The 16,026-nt window shown below is 51.4% G+C and overlaps 1 protein-coding gene across 6 annotated transcripts in view; it reads right to left on the reverse strand.

Moving 5' to 3' along the window:
• Positions 1-16,026, reverse strand: part of IQSEC2 (IQ motif and Sec7 domain ArfGEF 2) — an 84,174-nt gene that overhangs the window by 12,642 nt on the left and 55,506 nt on the right. For 5 of the 6 annotated variants that reach the window (XM_059679157.1, XM_059679156.1, XM_059679158.1 and 2 more), the window contains 5 exons: positions 7,867-8,128; positions 5,809-6,210; positions 2,610-3,505; positions 1,144-1,305; positions 554-676 (listed from right to left, as the gene is read on the reverse strand). In XM_059679157.1, the coding sequence (XP_059535140.1) occupies positions 554-676; positions 1,144-1,305; positions 2,610-3,505; positions 5,809-6,210; positions 7,867-8,128 (1,845 nt within the window). The remainder of the gene's footprint in view (positions 1-553; positions 677-1,143; positions 1,306-2,609; positions 3,506-5,808; positions 6,211-7,866; positions 8,129-16,026) is intronic. The other variant, XM_059679161.1, reaches the window with a different exon arrangement.

Below are 16,026 nucleotides of genomic sequence, written 5' to 3' on the forward strand. Positions count from 1 at the left end.
TGATGTTTCTCACATCTCTCTCTCTCTCCTCCCTTTCCTCTCTCTAAAATCAATAAAAACATATCCTTGGGTGATGATTAAAAAAAGAGTTAAGGGACATGGAGTCAGACAAACTGAAGTTCAAATCCTGGTTCCACCGTGTATTCACTGTATGACTCTGGGCAAGTTATTTAACCTCTCTAAACTACTAATTTCTCATCTGTAAAACAGAAATAATAATAGAAACACCTACCTTATAGGGTTGTTGTGAGCATTCAGTGAAATAATAATATAAAGTGCCCAGCTCAGCACCTGATACTTGGTAAGAGCTCAACAAACACTAGCTATTGTTGCTGATGTTGTCATCACTTATGGGAGTCCCACGTCCCAGATGCCAAGCTAGATACTTTTAGCACATTACCTCGGATCCTCACAACTTAACTGCCTCACAAGGTAAGATTTATAATTGCCATTTTCTGATGAGGAAAGTATGAAGCTGAGAGAGGTGATCTGTAGACACACTATGCTGCCCCCTGAAATAGGGAAACGTAGCTTTAGTGGGAAGCAGGCGCACCTGAAGGCTTCGATGAGTCGCTCCACTTTCTGGGCCTCGCCCTGAACCCGGATATGGGATTGGAACTTCCGGAGTGCATCATCCAAATCCATGGAGGAGAAGTCCATCTCATCCACCACACAGCTGAGGAGGGAGGGAGTGTGGCACTCTCAATTCCTCTGCACAAAACCTCTGACCCACCCTGGCCTGCTCAAATGGACCAACTCCTCCATTGATAGACATCCACAAAATATGGACCCATGGCCCAAGTAAGTACATGTGAGGGCAGAACATCTGAAATTGAATCCACCCCAGAAAATCAGGTCCAGACACGTGGCTACTAAGAGTTCTTTCCATTACGCACTCATTTCAGAGATGGGAAAACTGAGACCCAAAGACCATAGGAAAAGCGTGCCTTACCTGGGGCCACGCAGAAGCCTTTAGGAATAGGGCCGAGAGATCAGGCCTTTTTGGTGCAGAGGGTTATGGGATAAGGAAGGCCCATTCATCCCATTTTGCAAGTTTGAGCAGAAAGGACAGGCTGCCCCCCACCTCCAGCCCTCCTTTTCCAGGAATCCCTGGCCCAGCCTGCCCCATGCCAGGGTCCTCACTCCAATACGTCTCTGTTGAACTGCTTCTGCCGGTTCCCCAGGAATTCCCCTATCATCTGCCGGCTGAGGCCTTTCCGTTCCAGGATGAAATGAGCCACTCCCACCGGTGTGTCTGACAGGAAGCCCCGCTCAATCAGATACTGGATGCCCTTCTCTGGCTTCCTGCAGAAAGAAGGGAGGTAGATGAGATGACCATCCTCTTAGAACTTGGCCCTCTGTCCCATTGCTTGAACTAATTTTGGGCCCAATCACGACCTCGGAGAACCAAGGAAGTCAAATACATAATTTGGTCCAATCCCTTCAGAAAACTGAGGCCACTTTCCCATTTCACAGTTTCAAAATTCCAAGGCATCCTCAACCCAACTTCCTCCTTCACTGGAGCCACACTACAACGGAAAGAAAATTAAAATTTAGTGAGAGCCTGCTCTATGCCAGGAGCTTTGCTATTCCCAGCAGGCACTGAGGAGTCCTGGAAGAGGGCCCGAGCTCCAGGCTAAGCCCTCCTTTCCAAGGCCCAGGCCCAGGCCCACCTGTACAGGCATCACCCAGCCTCTGAGCGTTTCCATAGACATGGTGTTTCCTACTTCCCACTGGGCCAACTCTGGGTCTGAACTATCCCACATTCAGAATCTCAGAGCCTTAAGACCTCACGAGGCTAAAATTGGAAGAGACTTTAGCGTGACAGGAGTCTCACACCCATCACTTACCATGCGTGACTTGGGACAATTCCCTTTGCTTCTTCAAGCCTCAGTTACTTCTCTAAAAAATAGGGACAGTCCCACCCAGATTGCCAGGTTATTCTGAGAACTAAATATAGGTGGCAGTGTCTAATAGGCTACACATGAAAGGCATTTATTTTCTAACTGTTTTCAAATCAAATGTCGCACTCACCCCTCACTCCTAAGGACCAGGCCCAGGACCAGATATCTAGAAAGAGCTTGGTCCTGCTTACTGACTAGTCCAGCATTCCACCTTGCCCCACAGTGCCACAAATATACACACCCTGCTAGTGGATAGATGGAAACACTGAAGCCCAAAGAAGGAACCCACCTGGCCCAGAGCTACACAGTGAGTCTGGATAAAGTCAGTGTCCTGTTTCTCAGAGCAGGGCTCTTTATATACCACATTGGCTCCCCACCAAATAGGGGAGGCTAAGGACCCCAAGTTCAGAATCCATTCTATAGATAGCAAACTGGGGCCCAGAGAAGGGAGCATCTCACCCAAGATTACACAGCCAGTAAGAGGCAGTGCTAGGAGTAGAAGTGCCTCTGATGGGTGTGTTGGGGGACTCTCTCCTCTGCCACCCTGTTGCCAATCTTCTTCACTAAACAGCTGGGGAGAAGCACCATCCACAAAATGCAAAGCTGGCAGAAGCAAATTACTGCTTGGAGTTCAGCCCCAGGGATTCGAAGTGCCCCGTGGCAGGGTAGGAAGGGGCAAGGGGGGCAGGAATAGGAAGCACATACTTATTGAAGAGGTTGAGGCCGATTCTGTAATGCCGCCTCTGCACCACGTCATTGTTGAAGGCTGGTGAGTCCCAGCTGTGCCTTGTCTCTCGCTGGTAAGTCTGCTTGCACAGGCTGGTGGCTGGAGGCTCCCTCAGGCTGTCCCTCGAAGAGGAGCCAGAGCTGCAGTTGATGGTCTCATTGGAATTGCTGGAGCTCTCAAGGCTCTCGTTATCGCCACCATCAGAGTTCTCGCCTGCCGCCTCGCACTTCCCCAGCCTCCGAGCCCCAGCCACACCACTGGGCCCAGTGCCACTGTTGGGGGCTGGTGGCAGGGGCCCTGGTGGGGCTGGGGCTGGGCCCTCTGGGGCTGGGTAGTGGCGGTGTAGGATTGGGGCCCTGCCTGGTGGCCCTTTGTGCTTTAGGGTTCCATGGGGGCTGCAGCCATCGGCCTCATACACCAGCTGGCGGTGGACAGAGCCGCGATCTGAGCGGTCACTCAGGTCCACAGAGCTGTCACTAGGAGGCTCAATGGTGAGCAGGGGAAGGTGAGCGGCCCGCAGCCGGAAATCCCGACACTCCGAGCACCCAGGCCCCCTTCGAGGGCCTTCCTCACGGCTCCCATCTTCCCGGGTCCCTGGTGGCCCTGGTGGAGGAACTGGCGGGAGAGGGGCTGGTGCCCAGAACTCAGGCCGGCTCTGGGGTGGGGGCTCTGCGCTGGGCAGTCGTTCAGGGGATGGTGGGGGAATTGGGTCATCCAAGTAGAGGGGAAGGTCACTGAAGGACGTGGCTGAACTGTCCTCTTGCTGTTCCTTCGACTCTCGCTTCTCCAGTTGGGCTGACCCTGTCTCTTCAGACATGGGCCCCGATGGGTGGCAGTTCAGGGCCTCATCAATGGATTCAGCCAGAGACTTTACCTGTGTTTGCAGGGACAGGAAAGGAGGGACAGAAAGGGAAAGGAAGGGAAGATGAAGGGAGGGTTGGAGGGATGGAAGAAGGGTGGGAATGAGGGAGGAGGGGGAAGGGAATAGGGAGCACTTCCTGGTTGGTCAGCCAAGAAAAGGGATTCCCCTCCCCCCACAGGTTCTCTGCAGTATATGAAATAACTCCCAGGGAGCCATTGTGAGCTCACAGGAAGTGGGACTCATGCCCACAAGCTCCCCTCTCAGATATCCCAATACCTCCTCAATGCCCATGTAGACCTAAGTCAAATGCCACCCACTCTCATTCAATCCACATTTCTGCCTCTGCCATCCCCTGGGTGAACCAAAGCCCCAGCTTCCTCCAGGCTTCCAGAACCCTGTCTCCTTCTACCTTAGGAAACCCATATGATTTAGCCGTGAAAAGCCAGACCATGGCTGGTAACTCTACCTCCCTGTGGTATTCAGCCTCTCAACTGGCCCCCAATGATTCCTGCCTCCTGGTATTCACACCCTTGTGTACCACACTGTCCTGGGGTTGGTCTGTGGGACTGATAGCATATGACAGAAGTGATGAGTGTCACTTCCGAGATTAGGTTATGAAAGACTACAGCTTCTGTCCTGAGTACGCCCGCTTGCTTGTGCTCTCTCTCCCTCAGACCCTTTGCTCTGCAGGAAGCCATGGGCAGTCCTATGGAGAGGCCCATGTAGCGAGAACCTGAACCCTCCTGCCAACAGCCAAGGGAGTGAGCTTGGAAGCAGACCTCTCAGCCCCAGTCAAGTCTTCTGAGATTTCGACCCCACCTTAAGCTTGATTATAGCCTTATGAGAGACCCCGAGTCATTTGCTATGCAGCAATAGGTAACTAATACACTTCCCCATCAGACTTGGATAACACTGAGAGCTGGGCCTAGGCCTGGTTCTTTGATCTCTCTACCAGACTATGAACCTCTTCCCTCCACTCCCCCTTGAAGGATGGGTCCAGGCCTAGTTTCTGTCTTTCTAACTTAGCTCAACACATTTCTTGACACAGAAGAGATGTTCAATTAATGTTTGTTATATGAGTGAATTGATGAGTGATTCAGATTTTTCTTTAATACTTCTTTCTTTCCCTCTACCCACCCTACCCAACACACCCGCCTTCGCTAGCTCCAGAGAGGCATACCCAGGCTGATGACAGGGCCACATCACAGAGGTTAGAGCAGAGTGATTTCTTCTCTTATAAAGCTTCATTAATTCATTAAACAATTTACCTTCTTGGTTTTTAGGAAAGAAACTAACATGGACTTAGTAGCTACCACATACTAGGTGTTTCCATATACATTACCTAGCTGAACTGAATCTCTGAAACAACTCTAAAAGGAAAGTTTTACCTCTATTTTATTTGTCATGTTTCAGTGAGGTTAAACAGTTTGTACAAAGTCCCACAGCTGGGAAATGGCAGAGCTGGAATGTGCACGTGAATAGCTGTGCTGACTTACCCAAGCCTAGAATGATGACCCACTACCCTCAGTGCCTGCTACATTCCTACCCTTCCAGGCTGTTGCTGATGCAATGCCTATGCAAGCAACACCCTGCCAACTAGCTCTAACTTGCTAAATGTTATTTGTCTGTTTTCTCAAAAAACCTTTCTCTGATCCCCCCAGAAGAAAGTTTCTCCTCCCTCTTCTGGCTTCCCATGGTACTAGATGTGATCCTTTCTCATGGCTCTGAGCACACTCTATTTCCGAAGACAGTTGTGTGCCTGTGTGTCGGCCATTAGATCCTTGAGAGCTAATGGCTGGAAGATCTTTGGGAACAAGGATCCTGGTGATTCAGCTGTCTCCCTCATGGCGCCCAGCACAGAGCCTGGCCCGTGGTAGTGTGAAGTAAGTGAAAGGGCGTGGGCTTTGGAACCAGACAAAGCTGAGTTCCAATCCATATCGGAAAAGTCACTCCACCTCTCAGGGTCCCAAAGCCTCAGTTGCCTCCTCTGTGAAGTTGGGGTGTCCCACCCATCTCACAGGTCATTATGAAGCACACACAGTAGGAGCTCATCACTGTTTGTTAGGCCTTAGTTTGACAGTGCATCAAGTTCTTATGTGTTCTATAAACCCAGATTTTTAACTTGCTTGTTTTTACAATATAATTTTTTGTCTTGCCAATTCTTTGTCGTTCTTCTCACAGACCCTACTCATGGCAGCGAGTGGTTCTTAAATACTTGTCGGGCCACATGTTTCAGTTTGAAGTATAGGTAAAAAGTCGGAGGAGTAGCCAGAGCATAGGGATAGGGAGGAAAGGCCCTTTTCAGGGATGCTGACCTGTTTGGAGAAGGAGTCCTCCAGCTCTGTGATGTCATTGGAAAACTCTCCCGATGTGGTGACTGAGCTTCCCCCACCATCGATGCCCCCTCCACAGGAGCCTGCATATGGGAGGCCCCGTTCTAGCAGGTGGCTCCGGGCACCAGCCATGGCACCCTCGTCCAGCGAGGCAGGCTTGCCCTCGAAGTACGCAGGGTTCTGGGCCTTCTCGTACTCCTCAAAGGAGAACTGCATCCGCATGTTGGAAAGGATGATCCGTCTGGACATGCGGCTTTCCGAAGCTGAGCTGCGGAGCCGCTCAAAGTTCTTGTTCATGCGGTACTGGCGGAAGGCCGTCTGGATGGTCCTGGCAGCCCTACGGCTCAAGAAGGAGCCCCCGTACTTCCTCTCCAGCATTTCCACCTGGCAGGGGAGGGTTGAGGGGAACAAGGTCAGACTCACAAAAGCCTCATGTTCCTGGACCTCAACCACACCACTACGGAGACACAGCGAACTGCTTACAGCTGCCTGAAGGCACCAGGCTGCGCGCTCAGTATCCTTTCCACTCTAATCTCAGATACTGCTTGTCACATGGGACTGGGTTGTGGTTTTCTTTTATTATTTACAAGAAGTAGACAGTCAGTATACCAAAAAGTTAGAAAAAACAGAGAAGCCAAAAACGGAAGGAATAAAGAAGGGAGGGAGGGAGGGAAGGGAAAGGAAGGGAAGGGAAGGGGAAGGAAGGAAGGAAAGGAAAGAGAAGGGAAGGGAAGGAAAAGAAAGAGAAGGGAAGGGAATGAAGGAAAGGAAAGAGAAGGAAAGAAAATGGAAGGGAAGGGAAGAAAAGGGAAGAGGGGGAAAGGGAAGGGAAGGGAAGGAAAGAGAAGGAAAGAGAAGAGAAGGGAAGGAAAAGAAAGAGAAGGGAAGGGAATGAAAAAGGAAAGAGAAGGGAAGGAAGGAAAGAGAAGGGAAGGGGAGGGAAGAAAAGGGAAGGGAAGGGAAGGGAAGAAAAGGGAAGAGGAGGAAAGGGAAGGGAAGGGAAGAAAAGGGAAGGGAATGGGGAGGGAAGAAAAGGGAAGGGAAGGGAAGGGAAGGGAAGGGAAGGGAAGGGAAGGAAGAGGGATTAAGCAAAAAGCAAAAACAAAAAAACTCATAGACACAAACAACAGCATGGTGATTACCAGAGGGAAAGGCTGGGGGAGATAGGAGAGGGTAAAGGAGGGATAAAGGGTGACGGAAGGAGACGTGACTTGGGGTAGTGAACACATAATATAGCACACAGATTATGTATTACAGAATTGTACAACTGAAACCTCTATAATTTTATTAACCAGTGTCACCCCAATAAATTCAATAAAAATGAAAGAAAGAAAGAAAGAAATTGAGAGCAAGAAGGAGATGAAGGAGGGAGAGAGAGAACGAGAAGGGAGGAGAGAGAGGGAGGATATGGAGGGAGAGAGAGAGGGAAAGAAAGAAGGAAGGGAGAAAGGAAGGAAGGAAGGAAGGAAGGAAGGAAGGAAGGAAGGAAGGAAGGGAGGAAGGGATGGAAGGAGGGAGGGAGGGAGGGAGGGAAGAAGGGAGGGAGGAAGGAAGGAAGGTTGGCTGGCTCACTTAAAGTCCCAACACCTAGGCATAAACACAAATAAGATTTTAGTATATGTCCTTCCAGGTTTTTTTTTTTCTATATGTAGTATTTTTGTGCCCTTCCCTTTAGCTAAGCAATACCTTGTGTGGTATATGTGATATATTGTAGCATATTCTTCTGAAATTTGTCAACTTAAGTGTGTGCTTCTCCCATCAGACAGATTTTTGAGAACAGGATCCAGGTCCCATTCATTTTTACATCTCCAGTGCCCAGCAGGGAGCTGAATCAGTATCTGCTGAGGGTGTAGAAATTGGTGAATAGGTGGTGAATGAGCCCCCAATAGGGTGAAGGGTCCTGGAGCCAGTCTTCTCCCCCTCCAGTCTCACTATCCCTCTAAGCATATCGCCCTCAAGTGCCACATCCCAACCCCTCCCTTGGTCCCCTCATAGCCCCATTCCTACTCCCACTCCCAAGCAGACCCATGTCCTCTGTACCTTCTTGTCCTGCAGGTCCGTGGAGAGTTCGTAGCTGTCCGACAGGGCCTTGGAGCGCTTTATCTCCTCCTCCTCCTGCTTCCTCAAGGCCACACTGGCTGGCTGGAGGCGAGCCCGCTGAGCCCAGGGAAGGCCCACCCCAGCAGGGGGACCCCCCATATGGCTGCTGCTGGAGGGCAGCTGGCTCAGCCGGTAGGGGGGTTGGCTCCCAGGACTATCAACCGCTGTGCTCAGGTCACTGCCTGGGGCATCACCCTCCACACTGTGGGGATTAGATAAGATAAGCCAGGATGTGGGAACAAAGGATGCCTGCTGGGCCAGACTGAGCATGTGGACCAAATCCCTTCCGCAACCCCATCCCCCTCGGCTTCTTCAGATACAGGGACCCCAATACTTAAAGGCCAGAAAGCAGTCCTACCTGCCCCTCACTGCCCTCATGCTCCCTTCCCTTCAGGCCCCCTTGCCTTCACAGCCCTGTCCTCATTCCACTTCAGCCCCATCTGCTCACAGCTCTATCTTCAGGGGCCCTCTCCCCTCACAGCCCCTATCCCCGCTCACAGCTCCATCCTCGACTCCTTTCCCTTAGGGTGTGGTCTTCTCAGTCTTGTCTGCAGTCCCATTTCACCCTTCACTGCCTGGTCCCCTCAGGGCCACGTCCACCCCCCCCCCCCCAGACTTTTTACCAGACTTGTTTCTTCCTGGTCTTGTCCCCATAAGCCCCCTTTTTTCCTAATAATCCTATCCTAACAGCTCCACCTCCAAATCCACCTTGATGGGCCATTTCCCTTATAGCTCCCCTCCCCCCAGACCTCTTCCCCTCACAGGTCTGTCCTCAGCACCACCCCAGATCAGCCCTGTCCCAGCCCCAGGCCCACTCCTGGCATCCAGGTATCCACGCTCTCCCCTCCTTGCCCCGCCCCGCCCCCTGAAGCCTCACCCCTGCCCTTAGAGGCCTGGACTTGGGCCTGGCCAGTTCCCAGAGTTTCCTGGCTGCCAGGGCACAGGGCTCAGTGACAGTGGGAGTCGTTTCCCATGCAGCATCCTCACAGGTAAAGAGCTGCCCTCCGGGGCAGCTTCCTTTTTCTCCTCATGGCCTTCTCTGCTCAGCTGGGGGAGGGACACAGGGGTCTCAAGGCGGAAGAGTGGCAGGAGCTAGGCACTGGGCCTTGCCTGCCCTGGTTACCCAGAGCTGTTGTTCCTCCAGACCTGCTTCCATGGTGCCATGACAACCAGGCTGCCAGGGAACCCAGGTGGCGACAGAGCCCAGCCGCTCAGAGCCCAGAGGACACTGTGAGGAGCCACAGAGGTTGGCCAACACGGGGGAGAATTAAGAGTAAGATCTGGTGAGGCCTGGAGAGGGTCGTGGTTGGGGGAAATGGGTGTGGCTGGGCCCAGGTAATGGTCTGATTTGGGCAGGCACAGGGTTGAGGGGGCTCTTGGCTGGTGAAAGGGCTACTCCCCAGCCCCTACTTGGCAAAGGCCAGGGTACAGGGCTGAGGAGAGCTGAGGTGGGTGTGGCAGGCTCCCTACCAGTGCAGGAGCTGGAGCTGCAGCAGGCCTGGCAGCTCCGCAGAAGAGCACTTTGGGCTGGGTGCTGGGCTCAGTGGGGAAGCTGCACCCACGAGGCCAGGTCCTGGGCTGCAGGGGTTTAGCTCCCGCCCACTGTTTACCTTCCTCCCTCCCAAGCAGCAGTCTGCAGCACTACTAGGGGCCAGGAGGAAACAAACTGGGGGGCTGCCTTTTACCCCAAATTCTCTCTCCTCCTGGACCTCAGGGGCCTGGGAAGTCCCCCTCCAGGAGTCAGACTCTGCCCAGCCCCTGGCTCCTACCCCAGGCATCTAAGATGCTCCTTTCCTCCCCCTTAGGACTGTAGAATCTTGCCCACCACCTCTCAAACCCCTGTCTCCCAGTACACAACCCCAGCTCAATTCCGATAAACTGTTGCCTTTGTTCATGAACCATCCATAGCTCCCACTGCTCACAAGAGATAGCCCAAGTTCCTTATTGTGGCACTGGAGTTCTCTCCCAAGGTAACAGCTAATGCTTAGAGAGCTCAGAGCATGTTCAGCCACTGTTCTTACGACTTCACATTTAGTAACTTGTTTACTCTTCCAAACAACTCTATGCAATAGGTATTGTTATTTATCCTCATGTTACACATCAAGAAACCAAGGCCCAGAGAGGTTAAGGAACATATCTGTGATCACACGCAGCTATTCACCGAGCCAGGATCCAAGTCCAGGCAGTCAGACTCCAGAGCTCACTCTTCAACATTAAGCCATGCAGAGTTGATTGCCAGTCCCCTCCCCCAGCCACCCCTCCCTCCAGCCTGGCCCGGATCCTGTTTCTCCCCAATACCCTTCTGCTTCCCACCGCCAAAGCTGCGCATACAGTACCTTTCACCTGGAATGCAGGCCCTATCATCTCCGCCATCTGCAATCTGAGAACCCCCCCCCCCCACAACCCCGTTCATCAAGATTCGGGTCATATGCCACCACTAAGAAGCCCTCCCGGAGCCCGCCTCCAGCCAGAAACCATGCCTAATCCTGTTCTGAGCCCCCCCCCCCCTTTTAAAAAAATATATATTTTATTGATTTTTTACAGAGAGGAAGGGAGAGGAATAGAGAGTCAGAAACATTGATGAGAGAGAAACATCGATCAGCTGCCTCCTGCACACTCCCACTGGGGATGTGCCCACAACCAAGGTACATGCCCTTGACTGGAATCGAACCTGGGACCCTTCAGTCCACAGGCCGACACTCTAGCCACTGAGCCAAACTGGTGAGGCTGAGCTCCCCCTTTTTATGGTGCAGGTTAGTTTTGGCAAAGCGTGACAGCTACTTATGGTCATGACTCCCAGAATCCCAGCCCAAGAAGAGAACTTAGTAATCTCCTAACGAACATAGAGTACAAGGCCTGGAGCAGAGTAGGTGCTCAATAAAAACTTCCAGAGTAAGGGAGTTAGTGAATGAGCTCTGGCAGGCTTATTAGCTGTGAGGACAGGTAAATCCTTTCACCTAAATTTTTTGTTTGTTAATCCTCACACAAGGATATTATTCCATTGATTTTTAGAGAGAGTGGAAGGGAGGGGGAGAGACAGAAACATCGATGTGAGAGAGACAAATCCATTGGTTACCTCCCGCATGCGCCAGACCAAGGCTCAAGGGCGGGGGATTGGGCCCGCAAGTGGTATGTGCCCTTGACTGGAATCGAACCCAGGACCCTTCAGTCTGTAAGCCAACACTCTATCCACTGAGTCAAACCAGCTAGGGCCTTTCACCTAAATTTTTTAAAAAATATTTTTATTGGTTTCAGAGAGGAAAGGAGAGGAAGAGAGAGAAACATTGATGAGAGGGAATCATTGATTGGCTGCCTCCTGCAGGTTGGACCAAGCCCGCAACCCAGGCAGGTACCCTTGACCGGAATCGAACCTGGGACCCTTTTGTCCGCAGGCTGATGCTCTATCCACCGAGCCAAACCAGCTAGGGCTCACCTAAATTTTGACCACAATGTCCAATCCTTTCTCCATCCTGTGGCCACACAGAGCTTTCCCAAGTACAAACCCGAGTATTTTGCTCTCCCACTAAAACACTTCCGTGGCTCCTCATGACTCAACCAGCAAACAATGACTGAACGAACACTCTCTCTGTGCCAGGCACAGTGCTGGGGGCTGCAAACATAACAGCGAACAAGACACAGATTTGTTCCCTCGGGAAAATGACACTGTAGCGGGAGAAGCACACTATAAATATATACTATCATTTCAGGTAGAGATACATGCTAGGAAGGAAGCTGCAGCACAATAGTAAAAGGTGCTGTTTTAGATGTGGTGGCCAGGGAAGGTCTTTTTGAAGAAAGGGCATATAAGCAGGGCCCTGATGGAAGTGAAAGAGTGAGCTGTGCAGTTGTCTGAGGCAAGAGCAGTGCAGACAGAGGGCAGAGCCAGTGCAAAGGCCCTGAGGTAGAACTGTGCCTGGCATGATTGATTGAGGAACAGTGTAGCTGGAGCAGAGTGACAGTAAGGAAAGTGATAGGAGATAAGATCAGAGAGGTAACAAGGGGCCAAATCATGAGGGCATTGAGTCCGCAATAAAGACTGACTTTTTGTTGCTGTTACTCCTCACCCGGGGATATTTTTTTCATTCATTTAAAAAAATATATTTTTACTTATTTCAGAGAGGAAGGGAGAGGGAGAGGGAGAGAGATAGAAACATCAATGATGAGAGAGAATCATCAATTGGCTGCCTCCTGCATGCCCCCCACTGGGGATTGAGCCCACAACCTGGGCATGTGCCCTGACCAGGAAACAAACCATGATCTCCTGGTTCATAGTTTGACGCTCAACCATGCCAGCAGGCTCCACTGATTATTAAAAATATATATTTTATTGATTTTTTACAGAGAGGAAGGGAGAGGGACAGAGAGTTAGAAACATTGATGAGAGAGAAACATCGATTCAGCTGCCTCCTGCACACCTCCTACTGGGGATGTACCCGCAACCAAGGTACATGCCCTTGACCGGAATCAAACCTGGGACCCTTCAGTCCACAGGCCGATGCTCTATCCACTGAGCCAAACTGGTTAGGACTCCACTGATTTTTTTTTTTTTAGAGGGAGTGGAAGGGAGGGGGAGAGACAGACAGAGAGAAAGAGAGGAAGATTGATGTGAGTGACACATCGATCTGCACACATCCCCACCGGGGCTGGGGATCAAACCTGCAACCCAGGTACATGCCCTTGACTGGGAATTGAACCCACAAACCTTCAGTGTGCGGGCTGATGCTCTGACCACTGAGGCAATAAAGATTGGCTTTTGCTCTGATTGAGATGCACGGAGGAGGGACATGATCTAACAGGTGTTTCAGGAAGTATCAACCATGGGACAACCTCCAACTTCTTCACCATAGCCATGGAATGGCTCTCCTGACCCGATCTCTGCCTCTTGTGCCCACTGCCCCCAATACTCCAATCTGGCAACTTCCTGCTCACCCTCCAACATTTAGCTCAGGTCTGCCCTTCCATGCCTGCCCGCGCCCTCCACACAGGTTGGCTTACAGGCCCCTTCTTTGTGCTGCCATAGGGCCCTCTAGTCACCACAATCCTTAAAACAAGGGCATTAGTTCCGTGGTCGGCAAACCGCGGCTCTTTGGCCCCTTGAGTGTGGCTCTTCCTAAGCCTTAGGAGGACCCTAATTAAGTTAATAACCATGTACCTACCTATATAGTTTAGGTTTTAAAAATTTGGCTCTCAAAAGAAATTTCAATCGTTGTACTGTTGATATTTGGCTCTGTTGACTAATGAGTTTGCCGACCACTGAGTTAGTGCATTGAAGCCTCATAACTTACTGAGGCAGGCACCATTTTATAGATGAGGACACTGAGGCTCAGAGGTGATGTAAATGGGCTCAAGGTCACACAGCTATTAAGTGAGAAAGGATGCAAATCTAGGGGCCAGACTCTTTTTTTTTTTTTTCAGAGAGAGGAAGAGAAAGAGGGATAGAAACAATGATGAGAGAGAATCATCTACCAGCTGCCTCTTGCACGCCCTACAACCTGGGCATGTGCCCCGACTGGGAATTGAACATGACCTCCTGATCCATAGGTTGATGCTAAACCTCTGAGCCACAATGGCTGTGCCCAGGCTGTCTTTTCATGACATCTCGCTGTCTCTCCCCACTTCTAGCTCGGTGCTGCCCTTGACTCTCCACTCTCTGGCAATTACCCCCTTGGGAGCTCCACACCCTCTTTTGGTTGCAAAGAGAATAGTGGCAGGGAGGTCAGGCTGTCAGCTCAGGCTCCCCCTAGAGGGCCTGGCAAAAAGGGCAATGCTTGGGGGCATTGCTCTCAGACAGGCTGATCAGATGGAAAATCTCTCTCTCTCTCTCTCTCTCTCTCTCTCTCTCTCTCTCTCTCTCTCTCACACATACACACACACACACACACACACACACACACACACACACACACACACACACACCTGTGCCCCATGTGCACTCTCTGCTGGGCTATTCTGTGGGGGAACTGAAAGCATCTTCTGCATCAGGGGAAATAAAGCACGTTACACAAATAACCACAGTACAAAGCTGAAAGTTCTCAGGGCTGGTGAACAGAGGAAGTGCTGGGGGAGCTCAGGAGAAAGATTCCTTCTGTTTGGGGGTGGCTGAGCGAATAAAAATAAACTCGCACTTACAGTGCACCTTCCCTGTGTCAGGCATTTTCTGCACATTATTTAATCTGCAAGGCAAACGTGAAGGAAGAATTCGGATCCCTATTCTGAATGTGAGCAAAAAGGCTCTGGACGCGGAAGTGACTGCCCAAGGTCTCACTCAGCAAGTGACAGAACAGGGACTCCAAGCCCAGAGCCCTGTTAGTTCCTCTGCTGCCTGAAGGCCTCCTGGGGGAAGAAGCTATTGAATGGGGACTTGGCTAAGGGGAGGTGATAGAGATGAGGAGTGAAGGACCTTGTGAGTCAAGGCACTAAGATGGGGAGAAACCGGGAAGGACGTTCTGTGTGGATTCATGGTAGCCTGCCCGTGGCAGAAGTGCCAACCCTCCCGGGTTGCTGCTACGAATGGGAGGTCTCTCTCCCTCCTTCCCTTTATTGGCACTGCCCGGAGCCAGGCAGCCAGCAGGGGATGGGATCAGGATGCAGTTGCCATGGAAATGAATGGGGGCTGTTGCTATAGATACCATAAGATGAGGGCAAGAGGAAGCCAGGGATGCTGAAGACTATCCCCATGACAACTTGGGCTGGAAGGAGGGGGGCGTGGAAGTGAGAGACGAGAAAACAAGATGAGGAGGTCAGTGCACCTAGATGAGGCCAGGGGCACCGGTCTCTGGAGGAAGACTTCTGCAAACTGTGTGTCCAATCCCAGCAACACAGAGATCCCAAACCTGAGGCCAGCCTGGCTTGGCATAGGGGCTGGCAGGGGAGAAGGAAGCCTGGATAGAGAGTGGCAAACACGGGCTGGCAAGCACACAGACTTGGGTATGAATCCCAGCTCCGCTTCTTTGCAGCCCTAAAAATAATAGTTGTCATGTGCTGAGTAGCTACTTTTTGCTAGACCTAGCAACCCCGCAAGGTCTGGGTTGTTCTCCTGAAGGGGATAACACAGATGAGGAAACTGAGGGAACGAGAGATGAAGGAGCTTACTCACAGTCTCAAAGCTCAGCAGTGGTGGAGCCAGGAATCATATCAAGGCTCCTGCTATTACCACCACGCACTGAGTAGCTCCTCCAAGATAGAGTCCTGCATTTTCCAGCTTCCATTGCCTTCCCACAGGGGCATGCGGAGGGCTAGAGGCTGGGAAATATTTGTGGAGTGCATGAGTGAGGAAACAACCCAGGAGGAACAAGGAAAGCCTGAGGTGAGAAAGCAGAAGTGCCAGCTGTGAAAGCAATGGCTCATGGGTTGGGCTGGTTGAGGGTAGAAGATCCACAGAACTAGGATGGACTTTATGAACCTGACAATCCCACAGATGCAAAATGAGGTCCCAACATGCAAAGTGACTTGCCCAGGGTCACACAGGATGAGAATCCAAGTCCCCTTCTCTGCATGAGGGGAAATAAACCACGTTACACAACCACAAAAAACCAAGTCCCCTTTTTTGCTTTTTAGCTGAATCTGTCCAGCCTCCCCCTCCCCAACCTTTAAGTTCCTACAGTAGGCAATAGCAGGCTACTTGCATTTCCTAGGCATCGAGCTGATGGGCATCGCCACACCTGTGCTCATGCTCTTCCTTGGTTTCTTCCACTGGGGGTGCCCTCCCTCTCCCCTTTACCTGCAGACTCCATTGGTCTGGGGAAGCTCATCTGCATCTTGCAGCACCCCACATAGGCGAGCCCTCCTGGGAGGTTGGTTCTGACTCAGTACCTGACAGGGTCAGCTACTCCCCCCTGTATCCTGTGTACTCCTGTCACAGTGGTCCTCATCTCCAGCTAACTTGTGGTTATCTATTGAAGTGTCCACCACCCACCCTGCTCCTCTTTCCCAAGGGCACTGGCTTGTGTGAGTCACCTCTGTGGATCCTCCAGTGCCGGGAGCCGGTCCATCCTTGCTGGACCTGGCGTATATAGCATACTGTTCTTAATATGTTTGCTCCCCTTAGCACTATGTGTTTTAACCAAGGTCACCTCTCCGAGAAAGGTTGTTTCCCCAGGT

Source organism: Myotis daubentonii, chromosome X (assembly GCF_963259705.1).
Source record: "Myotis daubentonii chromosome X, mMyoDau2.1, whole genome shotgun sequence".
Taxonomy (NCBI): Eukaryota; Metazoa; Chordata; class Mammalia; order Chiroptera; family Vespertilionidae; genus Myotis; species Myotis daubentonii.